Source organism: Camponotus vicinus, unplaced genomic scaffold (genome assembly GCF_025532165.1).
Source record: "Camponotus vicinus isolate PSW18456_S1 unplaced genomic scaffold, iyCamVici1.0 SCAF_2, whole genome shotgun sequence".
Taxonomy (NCBI): Eukaryota; Metazoa; Arthropoda; class Insecta; order Hymenoptera; family Formicidae; genus Camponotus; species Camponotus vicinus.
Window position 1 is genome coordinate 20,998,609 of NW_028141956.1, and position 13,254 is coordinate 21,011,862.

Here is a 13,254-nt window from a genome sequence, read left to right on the forward strand (position 1 = left end):
TTTACCGATCTTTATGCATTATTCTTTCGCTCGCTCATTTAGTCGACAGCAATAGGTTCGAAAAGAGGCTTAACATTTGAGCGAGAACAATCCAGCAATCTGCGAAGACGAGAAATTGTCGCTCGCGACGAGCGCGTTCGATTCGATCAATATTCGATAGCCGTCGGACGCCGCTTCACTTCTCTTCGGCGTAACGCTTTTTATCTATGCGAAACCTTCGAATTTCGACACTTTCTTAATTCGCTGAAATTTATTATACACCGCGACACACTCACACGTACGACAAATACCTCGCGATAAACGCAATTCATACAAGTACCGAGTGCGACGAAGACAGCACTACATTTGCCACGTCGCGATACGCACACGGTCACACGCTCACATACACGCTAATTACTAACGAAAATTGCCCGAAGATCGATTGCGGGGACGTCTTACGCGGCTTCGACAACTCTTTTCGACAGCACGGATAGCGAACGCATTCCCCGCGATTTACCGCGCACGTGGTCGATATACGAGAGCCGGTCACTACGCGTTTTACGACACCCCGAATCCCGGAGAGAGACGAACGGTTCCTTATCAGCTACGGCCGACGTTACGATCGTCCTTGATGCCTCGGTCGCTTGTCTCCGGTCGCCCGAAATACACGAAAATTGCGAGCTCGGTACAATGCCCGAGCGACAACGAGACACGAAAATGGCGACGGCGACAGAACGGCCGGTCCGCGGACGAAATCGCGTACGTGGCTTACAATTTAGCGATGGGCAACCTCACCGATACTTTCTCCTGTGGCCAGGGGATGATCCTCGGCTCGTCCTCTCGACTGGATCTCGACAACGAAGCACAAAACGACAACGACAATTTTTGGCGACTATCTGCTGAGAGCGCCCGCACCAGAATGATGCCCTGGATCTCGCGATCCAGGGTCGATAGCGGCGTCAATCCTGCGCGCAGGGGTGCTCGGATTCGCGGCCAATAGCGCCGCGACACGCGAGGTATTACTGCGCCCCGCGACAACGCCGTATCGGGGGCCGTAACGGCCCCGATAATTTAAAATTCTGAATTTCGGCGACCCTGCTATTCGTGGTCTTCCGGAGGCAGGTCTTTCGTCCTCTGTCCTCGGAGGGTGGCGCCGATCCGGTCCGGGGTTCGAGACCGGTTATCTCGGTTCGAGACAGCTGGTCCTTTGCCGCTTTTCCGCCTTTAATTGAAGGGGGCAAAATCCACCCGCGACTCTGCGCTGTCCTGTTCCTCCGGCGTCTTCTCCGTTCTCAAATCGGAGGCAGGAAATGTCGTGTCGGCTGTCGTATCAAGGATTCCTCTTGGGCCTTTTCCGGTTTCCTTCCGGCGGGTTGCCCGACGTAAAGAAAATGATACAAAAAAAAAATAAATTAACAACAGCGCGAAATATACTAATGGCTCGTCTCTCCGGAGATTTCGATACGGCTTTCGCAATCTTTTTCTGGCGCGGCCGCTCGGCTCGCGCCCCGTCAAGATTTCCGGGGCGGATGGACGCGCGTCGGGACGGCAACGTCACACCCCCCCCTGCCAAGAGAGACCGTATCGGCTCCAGCCACCCATCATGGCCACAAAATCGGACTTTCCGCGCGTCCTTTCGCGCATGTTCGGGCGACCAAAGTCTCCGGAGCCGAGGCAGACAAGAACACAAATCAACAACGGAAAGAAACAAACAAAACAATAAACTATCCGAAACGAGAAGCCATAGGTTGTCGTCTCTCACTAACTCTTTGCTCGCGCTGTCGTCTCTCGCGGGGGCCCGCGGTCCCGCTAGCCGCGTGGCCGTCCCGTTCGACCTCCGCGATTCGTTTCACTAAGGTTGCTTTAGGCGGTTTGAGCGCCAGGAAGTAGATCAAAAGAATGAGGAAAGACAGTTGCCGCAACTTATTTATTTATTTCGATACATATATCTAGGTCTCGAACCGAAACGACAGCATAAAACAAAAAAAAACTTTGGGGTCTCGGCAAAACCCGTATCAAAAAATTACGGCAGTGGAGTAGGGCCGCGAGCGACAGCAGTTAATAGGGTCCTGGGCGGGACCAACCCCTTGCCCGGCGACCTCGTGAGGGTTCTGGTCCCTGGTGGTCTCTGCCCTTTACGTATGGGCCTTGGGCCAGCCAGCCCTGGCGACAATGGGGGCAGGTCTTTACGGTACAACCTCGGGTGCCGCACCGGAAACAGTACTCTCTCATGATCGCGCGGGGGCACTCCCGGGCAAAATGGGCCCTGGAATCGCAGTTCCAGCAACCCTCCGGCTATTCTGGGTCCTCTGGCGACGGTGGTCCCTCGGGAGGCCTTGGCCACTCTAGAGTGACCTTTCCCTTTCCCTGGGGCTATCCCAGGGAGACTCTACTATGGGAGCCTCCCAGCCTTCGGTGGACGTAGAGTCCGGTTCCGGGTCCTCCAGCTCGGCCTGGACGGCAGCCTCACAAGCGGTCTTGATAGCAGGCTCGGTGGTCGCGTCTCGGGTCTCGGCGACAGCTTGGACGCCGGCCTCTCGTTGCGCCGGGAACTCGCGCACCACAGCGCCACGGGTTGTGACGCGCCCCTCACACATCCTCCGCAGCTCATCCGCCGTCGTTGTCCAGAAACCGGGACGTAACTCGTCGACAGCATCAATAACGTCCCGGTATCGGTCGCGAAATTCTCGCGACATTCCTTCCCCTAAGTTATTGGGTTAATTGCCTGGAGGGTCAGATGGAATATTATAGGGTTTCAAGTCTTTAATGTGCACCTTGCCTATCGATCTATTAGCGCGGTCTTTTAATTCGTACACTACCGGCGACAATATTTTCGCGATAGTGATAAAACGGACCGTGATATTTAGTCGCTAATTTAGCCGAAATATTTTGCGCGGCTGACGACAACACATGCTGCCGCTTTAGAACTTGCTCGCCAATCGCAAAACGATGATCTCGTCTTCGCAAATTATAATAATGCGCCTGTTTATTATGCGCGGCCTCTAAGTTTTCTACCACCCAATCTCGCAAAGCCTGAATTCTTTCCATACGCTCTTTCCAGTTTTCGGGATTCGCTTCCGCGACTTCGACAGCTGACTCGTGTCTCCCACGCACGGTGTTAACCGGCTGGGGTTCCCTACCGAAATTTAAGAACGCAGGAGTAGCTTGTAAGGAGGTATGGTACGCCGTGTTGTATGCGAATCTGAACTCAGCCAAGTGAATATCCCATTCGCGATGATCGTTTTCGAGAAACGCCGTAATCATAGTTTTAAGTACCCTATTGACGCGTTCTACCGGATTTGCCTGAGGATGATACGGAGGTACGGTCGAGTGAACGATGCCGTACTCTTCCGCAAACGCCTGTAATTCGCGGTTGATGAACTCAGTACCGTTGTCCGTCAAGAGTATCCGCGGCGCGCCCCAACGGTTAACGATTAATTCGTTTAAAAGCTTGCGAATCTTTTTGCCCGTTGCTTTCCGGAGCGGGCTACATTCAATCCATTTGGTAAACAGGTCTTGGATTACCAGAATATACGCGTTACCGTTTTTGCTTGGCGGAAAAGGACTCATAATATCCGCCGCTACTACCGTCCACGGAGTTTCGACAGCTCGGCGTCCCATTAAACCCATCGGCACATTCTGTTCCACTTTCGTCCTCTGACAAACGTCGCAATGTCTGACATAATCCGCGACCCCACGAAACATACGCGGCCAGAAATAACGAGTCGCTACTCGCTGATACGTTTTCTCGATTCCCAAATGACCTGATTGTGGCACATCGTGAGCCTCCCGAATAACGTAACGCGCGCGCTTCTTTAGGAAGTACTAGTTTCCATTGCTCGAGATCGTCGACAACTTGAGACACGACAGCGTTCGGCTTTCGAAAATACAGCTGATCGTTTTCGATTTTCCAACCCGAATTCTTACGCGGATTAGTTTCCACGTCTCGAACGCGTGCATCATACCAAGTGTCTCCGGTAATCGCAACAGCACATAATTCGTCGGTAGTCTCATACATGCGCGACAACGCGTCCGGAACATGATGTAACGCTCTTTTCCGGTGCTCGATCGTGTAGTCATATTCCAACAATTCGAGAGCCCATCGTGCTAATCGGCCTGTGGGATTCTTCAAATTATGTAACCAGCGTAAGCTGCTATGGTCCGTGATGACTTTAAAAGTATACCCCTCGAGATACGGTCTAAACTTTTTAATCGACCAAACGACAGCCAAACATTCCTGCTCGGTCGTAGAGTATTTCTTTTCGGCCTCCGACAGCGCTCTACTCGCGAACGCGATTACGTGTTCTACCCCTTCCGATTCTTGCGTCAATACCGCTCCTAAACCGACCGAACTCGCATCCTCTTTTCTCTACTCTTTTCAGGATTTATTGTAAGGCCGGCCTCTCTTATTCGATCTAGTACGCGTTTCAACCAACTTAAATGTTCTTCAAAAGTACGCGTTACGACAACGATATCATCTAAATAAGCGAAAGCATGCGGTTCCATTTCAGGACCTATAAGCCGATCAAGTAAACGCTGAAATGTCGCGGGGGCACCGGTGAGACCATACGGCATTCGGGTGAAATGAAACAGCCCTTTTCCCGGTACCGTAAACGCCGTTAATTCGCGACTATTTCTTTCAAGCGTGATTTGGAAATAGGCCTGACTAAGATCGATAGTCGAAATGTAACTAGCCGATCGTAATTTGTCGAGAATCGAGTTCATGTATGGTAATGGATACGCATCCTTTTTCGAAACGCTGTTTAATTTGCGAAAATCCAAACAGAACCGATAGCTCCCATTAGGTTTCTTAATCATCACGATCGGACTAGACCACTCGCTCTTAGATGGCTCGATAATTCCTGCCGCTAACATGTTATCCACTTCCGTGTAAATCGCTCCCTGAATTTTCGGCGAAACGGGATAATACCTCTGTTTAATCGGAGCATGTCCGCCGACATGAATTTTGTGCTCCGTCAAGCTAGTCGCTCCCGGTTTATTCGGATCGCCTACGATATGACCCTTTAAGAATTTTGCCAATCGCTGGCTTTCGCGCGACGACAACTCATTCAAACCGCAGCAAATAAGCGGATCAGATTTCGACAGCCGAGCCCGTTTGGTTTTATGAACACGGGTCGTTTTCGCGGGAAGACTAATTTCTCGCGGGCCGTCCTCCGACTTCCGGTCTGCTGATTTCGCGCTTTCGGACACGAAAGAATTACCTAATTCGCGACTAGCCGAATTCTCGATTAAATTTAAGTGAAAAATGGGGTCCACTGGCTGGTTCTCGAAACGATATACAACGGTTGGTTCATTCTCAAAGTACCATTCTTGGCGTGGAAAATTGACCACCATACCAAATAACCTCAAAAAGTCAAGCCCAAGTATGCATGATATTGCTAATGACGGTAAGGCATACGCTCTCAAAGAAAGCGTCCTATTACACAATGTAAAAGGAACATCCACCTCTCCCCTAACGCGTGTCGTTTGGCCGGTCGCCGTAACTACTCGTCGGCCATCTGACTTTCGAAACTTTAATCTTAACCTGTTCACCAATTCGACAACACTAGAACCTAAGAAAGTTCGAGTTGAACCACAATTCACTAGAGCGCTAATCTCGTTTCCTAATAATTTAACACGAATAAATAACATCGACGGAATGTCACGACAACCAAAGGCACTAAATGAAAATTCACGAAAACAATTAACGACACGAAAAGGGGGTTGGGGTTGAACAGGAGTCGGGTCCCCCCTATTATTCGACTCCTTTATTCTTTTCCCGAACAGTCGGGACATGTTCGTAAAGTTACCTCCGCTCGACCGCAACGATAGCAATGCAGTCGTGGAGCGGCTGAACAATTTCGCGAAAGATGACCGACACCATCACAATTCCAACATTTTAGTGTGGAATTTCGCGAAGCAGGTGATTCTACGGCCGTCGCCCCCGAAGACGACAATCTGGTCTGAGCGGCCTCCGTTCCGGTCGCGGCTCGAGTTGCGCGATTTTTGTATTTCCTCTCCCTGCGAGAGGCGGATCTCGTTTCTGATTCCGCATTAGGCGTACTCAACGCGGCAAGAATTTCTCGGCCTCGGGTGGACTGTTTCGTATTACGCGGTGCGTGATACGCGAGATCCGGAAACAGAGATTTCTCCGGAGTCGGGGGAGCCCGATAGCGTTGCGACAGCTGATAACTAGCCTCCACGCGAGTAGCCAAATCTTCTAAAGCGTCTAAGTCTTCTACCTCATTTCGACGGATGGACTGCTGTATGCGCGGTAATAAATTTCGAAATGCGCTGCTTACTTGCTCTGATTCAGTCCACGGTGGCGACAACCGATCGAATATGGCTCGAAGACACGTCAAAAAATCAGCGACAGACTCATGTTCCCCTTGAGTCCTTCTCATGATTTCTTCGCGAAGAGCAAATTGAAAATCCGGGTCCCCGAATCGCGTTCTCCACGCATTTTTAAAAACGGTCCAATTCGACAGCCGATCGCGTTTACTACGGAACCAATGAAGAGCTATGCCCGTTAGAAAGGACGGCAAGCAACGCAAAATATCTTCGTCGGAATAACGGGAATTAACTCGCGACCTTCCTCAATTCTGAGTAAAAATGTTTCCGCGTCTTCCCCTCTCGCACCCGAGAATTTCAAATTCCACTTCCGCATGACGTTGTACGCCGTCATCGCGACATTTCCCGCGTTTTCGCGCGAGAAATCTCGTCCTATCGAGCGCGGAGTATCGCGGGAGCCGGAAGGCGCACGAGATCTCGCCTGATCCATCGGGCTATCAGGTCGAGCCATCGCATCCGTAGGAACTTCTAAAAGCTCCTCGTCCGACATCTTGCCCGTATTAAATTTTCGATCTTTGCGTACGCGACGCAGCAAACGCGCGGTCTGAATCGAATAACTTCCTTCCATTGAAAGTCTACGCCGCTGTAATTCCTCAAGTAATTGTTCGCGATTTAACACGAAAATCCAGTCGTCCTCTGGGTCGACTTGACTCATGCGATAAAGAAAGAAAAACTCGAAACAAAATAAATAAGCTCGAACTCAGCAGGACGTGGCAAGATCACCGCGATCGTAAACGTCGATAGCTCAATAACACAAGACAAAGCCGTTATTGTCCAAACGATCGAAGGTCGACAACCAACACGTAAAGGTCGGCGAAAGAAAAGAATTTCAAACGAGAGCGTTAACGACAAACGAAACGAATATACGACAAAAGCAATCACTCGACCAAATAATTTAATTCGCATTAGCTCCCCGAACCTTTTCCTTCTCACGCGTGGCCCCACGTTGGGCGCCAAATTTTTGCGACGCTTTTTATTTTTAATTTTTCAATCCTCCTCGGGTGTTGGAGGGGAGGATGTAAAAGGGGGAGCGAAAACGCCGTCAAAAACACAAGGCGGATAGAGATACTCGCGCTCAGAGGAACTAAGATGGAGGGTGTTCTCGCGCGAGCCGCGGCGAAGCGAAGGCCGTCTCGAGATCTCGAAGTTGGGCGCCAGATACGGTCTTTCACGTATCAATTTGCAAAATCGTCAGAATAACGCGAAAAACGTTAGCCTGTTTCGCCACGGGCCGACTAGCTCACCTAACGGTAGAGGGGCAGGGTCCGTTGAAAAGGATATTGAATTATTTTATGCGAGGCGGTCGGTGATTACGAAAATTGACGAACACAACGGGATTTAGCGCTCACAACAAACGAACACTCAAATAAATTACGCGAATTTAATAGAAAAGATAATATAACAAATTTATTTAAATAAATGAAATATAATAGAAAAGAATATAAAGTAAAAGAAATAACGAGTTCCAGAAAGAAATAATAATAATGACATAAATTAGCGAGACTGAATTATCGAAATATAACTGCGGTTGACATAATTTCGAAGATTTGAAATAGCGGAACGTATCACAGAAAATTCTTCGACAACGGTGATAACAATAACAATACGAAGTCGAGACCATAGGAAAGCTGTGATATTTATCGTCCTCTGGGCCCGTTTTTATGGCCGGACTTTGCGAAACCGAACGGCGTTTCGAGATCGTAATGGAAATTTCGACAATCTCATTAACGACTCAATTTTACCGATCATTATGCATTATTCTTTCGCTCGCTCATTTAGTCGACAGCAATAGGTTCGAAAAGAGGCTTAATATTTGAGCGAGAACAATCCAGCAATTTGCGAAGACGAGAAATTGTCGCTCGCGATGAGCGCGTTCGATTCGCTCAATATTCGATAGCCGTCGGACGCCGCTTCACTTCTCTTCGGCGTAACGCTTTTTATCTATGCGAAACCTTCGAATTTCGACACTTTCTTAATTCGCTGAAATTTATTATACACCGCGACACACTCACACGTACGACAAATACCTCGCGATAAACGCAATTCATACAAGTACCGAGTGCGACGAAGACAGCACTACATTTGCCACGTCGCGATACGCACACGGTCACACGCTCACATACACGCTAATTACTAACGAAAATTGCCCGAAGATCGATTGCGGGGACGTCTTACGCGGCTTCGACAACTCTTTTCGACAGCACGGATAGCGAATGCATTCCCCGCGATTTACCGCGCACGTGGTCGATATACGAGAGCCGGTCACTACGCGTTTTACGACACCCCGAATCCCGGAGAGAGACGAACGGTTCCTTATCAGCTACGGCCGACGTTACGATCGTCCTTGATGCCTCGGGCGCTTGTCTCCGGTCGCCCGAAATACACGAAAATCGCGAGCTCGGTACAATGCCCGAGCGACAACGAGACACGAAAATGGCGACGGCGACAGAACGGCCGGTCCGCGGACGGAATCGCGTACGTGGCTTACAATTTAGCGATGGGCAACCTCACCGATACTTTCTCCCGTGGCCAGGGGATGATCCTCGGCTCGTCCTCTCGACTGGATCTCGACAACGAAGCACAAAACAACAACGACAATTTTTGGCGACTATCTGCTGAGAGCGCCCGCACCAGAAAGATGCCCTGGATCCAGAGCTGCCAAGTCCGAGACGCAAGCAACGGGCAACACGTAGTGGAGGGGGTAACGGGCATGTACGCGTAAGCGTACGTGTGAGCTCGGCGCTTCGGCTAGCTTCGGATAGTAGAAGAGGACAGAATACAGTTTTCTGTCTCCTTCCTACCAAGCTGGCAATGAAAGACGAGCGACGCTGCTCGCGTCTCGATATCTCAATACGTACGATAGCGTTAAACGTTTTTCTCGTTCAGCTTGTTATATTAGATATTTTTTATAACTGATAAATATATTATATATTTGCTAATTGTAAGAAAATATATATTTTTCATATTAAAAAATCAAATCGTATAATTCTTTGATTTGATTTTTTAATATGAAAAATATATATATATATATTTGTTTATAAGAATTATGACATTTAATTTTTCATATGAAAAAATATATCGATTTTTTCTTACAACTGATAAATGTATAATATATTTATCAGTTAAAAATATATTAAATATATTAAATATATTTAATAGATTAATATTTATCAGATAAAAAATACATTTATCGGTTAAAAAATGTGTATAATATAAAAAGCTGTAAGGAAAAAACATTTAATGCTGTCGCACGCATTGAGATATCGAGAAGCGAGCAGCGTCGCCTGTTTCCGGCTTGGTAAGAAGGAGACAGAAAACTGTATTCTGTCTTCGTCCTATCAAGCAGACAACGAAAGCGACGGGCGACGCGCGACGCGCGACGCTGCTCGCTCCTCGATATCTCGATATGCGCTCGATCGTTTTTCTCTTACAGCTTTCCTTTATGTTATAAATTTTTTACAATTAGTAAATATACATATATATACATATGTATATATAAATATATATATACATATACATATGTATATATAAATGTATATATGAAACGTAAAAATATATTATAAAGCTATAATATTTAATATAAATATTTTTAATATAAATATTTGACTTTTTTTTTACATATATATACGTATATATTTAAAATAATAAAATAATAAAAATGAGTGGCGATTTTCCACACCACCCACGAGGTATCACCAATGGCGCGTTAGGTTTCTTTTACGTGGACCTTCGCCTGGAGCCCTATTGTACCACATTGTATTGTATTATATTATCTAGAAGGAAAAAAGGATAAAGAAAATATTTGGAAAGGAAAAAATAAATATTCCCTGAATTATTTTTTAATATTTATTTTCACAAAAAATATAATTAATAATAATAATTATTATTTATTATATTGCCTCCCCTGCCTCGGCCGCCTCCCCTGCATCGGCCGCCTCCCCTGCCTCGGCCGCCTCCCCTGCTTCGGCCGTCTCTCCTGCCTCGGCCGCCTCCTCGGCCTCCTCTATTTGGAGCGCTTGAGCCGCCCCTGATGCCCGTGTTCCGCCGGGCGTACCAGAGGACACGGGATTTCCCGCCTCCTCTTTTTTTTGGTTTGTTTTCTGAAAAACAAAAAATAATAAATTATAACAAATAATAAACATAATAAACATAAATAATAAATAAATTATAATAATGCATATACAGGGTGAGCCATTTTAATTAACGCACGCAATTATTTCGGAAACAAAGCATTTTAGAGAAAAATGTTTCAGACAAAAGTTTTATGGTTTCGAGGGGGCCATAAGATGGTATCATTGGTTTGACCTTGAAGAGTTATTTGAAGGTCACATGAAGGTCACCTTCAATTTCTTAAATGGAACCTACTATTTGTCATTGCATATTCTTGTAGCTTATCTCGAGAGCTTTCCAAAACACTATAATTAAGTACCTTTTCGTTAAGTACTTTTTGAGTTATGAGGCTTGAAATAATTTCTTAATTTTACATAAACCGTAAAATATCTTGTAAAATATTCATTTTTCGATTATCTTACCTTAATACTTTTACGTACAAAATAATGAGAGGAATCAACTGGTGTAAAGAAAACACATAGTTGTTTTGAAGAAAAAATATATAATTTGCAATTAACAATTCCATATTTTTTCTTAAAAACAACTATGTGTTTTCTTTACACCAATTGATTCCTCTCATTATTTTGTACATAAAAGTATTAAGGTAAGATAATCGAAAAATGAATATTTTACAAGATATTTTACGGTTTATGTAAAATTAAGAAATTATTTCAAGCCTCATAACTCAAAAAGTACTTAACAAAAAAGTACTTAATTATAGTGTTTTGGAAAGCTCTCGAGATAAGCTACAAGAATATGCAATGACAAATAGTAGGTTCCATTTAAGAAATTGAAGGTGACCTTCATGTGACCTTCAAATAACTCTTCAATGTCAAACCAATGATACGATCTTATGGCCCCCTCGAAACCAAACAACTTTTGTCTGAAACATTTTTCTCTAAAATGCTTTGTTTCCGAAATAATTGCGTGCGTTAATTAAAATGGCTCACCCTGTATATATATACATATATATATAATTTATACATATAAATATATATAATTTAATATAAATTTATATATATATATATCTTTCGCAAGATATACAATATGTAATTAGTAAGTTTTTTTCCTTCAAAACTTTAATTTTTAATTTAATTTACATAGAATTATTCCAGAAAGGAGCTATGTTATTGTCTTTCTACTGTTACAGATTTCTTGCGACTGGAGACTTAACATTATCCATTGCTTTTGATTTCCGAGTAGGAGAGTCTACAGTTAGGATGTTAAATAAAGAAGTATGTTCTGTTATTATGAAAGTTTTGCAGCCATTATATCTTTCTCCACCGACGAAACAACAATGGACTCATATTGTTAATAATTGTTGGAAAAGATGGCATATACCAAATTGTTTAGGAGCAATCGACGGCAAGCACATCATGTTGAGATGTCCACCTAACTCTGGAAGTTCTTATTATAATTATAAGAAACAATATAGTATAGTATTAATGGCAATTGCCGATTATAGATATAGATTTAGTTTAGTAGACATAGGAGCTTATGGTGGAAATAGCGATGGAGGAATTTTCTCAAATTCAGAGATAGGAGAAAATTTGAGAAATAATAATCTTAACTTGCCAGAAGGTAAAGCTAATTTACCAGGATGTGACATTCAAACTTCTGGGTTTTTCGTGGCAGATGATGCCTTTCAACTTTCAACCAGAATAATGAAACCATATTCTGGCAAGTATCTATCGAACAAGAAACAAATATTCAATTACAGAATTTCAAGAGCTCGACAAACAATAGAAAGTACTTTTGGAATATATAGTAACAGGTGGAATATATTTCATCAAGCTTTGCGTATGCTACCTGAAACAGCAGACATAGTAATAGCAGCTACTGTTTGTCTGCATAATTTTATTATGATAGAAGAAGAAAATAATGGAGAAAAAATGTACAGCCAATGTTCACAGAGTACTAATGGATATGTACAATGGTTTCCAATGGAAGGACAGTCATTAATACCAAATGCTCGTGCAGGCTTGATACAAAGAGATACATTATGTGATTATTTTGTTACTCTTGCAGGTGAAGTGGAATGGCAATATGATACATATGAATACATAAAGAGAGGTTTACATGGAGAATATATGTAATGTAAACTTTTTAAATAATAAATAAAACAATTTTTTATTTCCATGTTATATTCCATATTATTTATTTAATCCCATTCTTACAGAAATAAAAATATTTTAATATAATATTTATTACAATTGTTATATACATATTTCAAAATGTTATTAAGAATTTTATGTACTTTGAAATTTCTTTGAAAGATACATTCAGATTTATGTAGTACATCATTTAGAAGCCATATTTTATCCATATAAATTAATCATTCATTTTTCAATCTAAAAATATTAATTATATTATGTTTTCATATAAATTTTATATAAATAATTTCTTTATTTGTTATTATTTAAAATAATTTTAACTTATTAAATATCTTTTTACTCACCTGATATCTTTCATTTTTAAATATAGTTATTCAAGCATAGTATGTAAGTGATGAAATAATAAGTTTTTAAAGAGAATTTTATATATATTATGATGTTTTGAAAAGGCAGATCTGTATAAAAAAATTAAAAGATAATATTAATTTTTATATTAATTATATTGTAATATATTAATATATTAATGTTTAGTATTATATTACAATGTATATAATATAATGTCACTATTTATACAAAATTTAATATATAATTCAATACAATTCTCTGAAAGGTAAAATAAAATACACGTGCAAAATTATTATTTTTAATAAAGTAATTTGTTTTATTGTTGCTTAAGCATAATTAGCTATGTATAAAATAA

The 13,254-nt window shown here is 43.2% G+C and overlaps 1 protein-coding gene across 1 annotated transcript; it reads right to left on the bottom strand.

Annotated features, from left to right (window-relative positions):
* Positions 1–1,732: 1,732 nt before the first annotated feature.
* On the bottom strand, positions 1,733–8,950 carry LOC145966615 (uncharacterized). Its single transcript, XM_083090830.1, has 2 exons — positions 8,842–8,950; positions 1,733–2,704 (listed from the first exon to the last, which is right to left on the bottom strand). The coding sequence occupies exon 2, from the start codon at positions 2,673–2,675 to the stop codon at positions 2,325–2,327; it is 351 nt and encodes a 116-aa protein (XP_082946956.1). The 5' UTR covers positions 2,676–2,704; positions 8,842–8,950; the 3' UTR covers positions 1,733–2,324.
* Between the last annotated feature and the right edge of the window lie 4,304 nt (positions 8,951–13,254).

What these genes read in the sequence shown, in the direction of transcription:
- LOC145966615 (XM_083090830.1), bottom strand. Translation starts at nt 2,675, where the DNA reads ATGTCGCGAGAATTTCGCGACCGATACCGGGACGTTATTGATGCTGTC.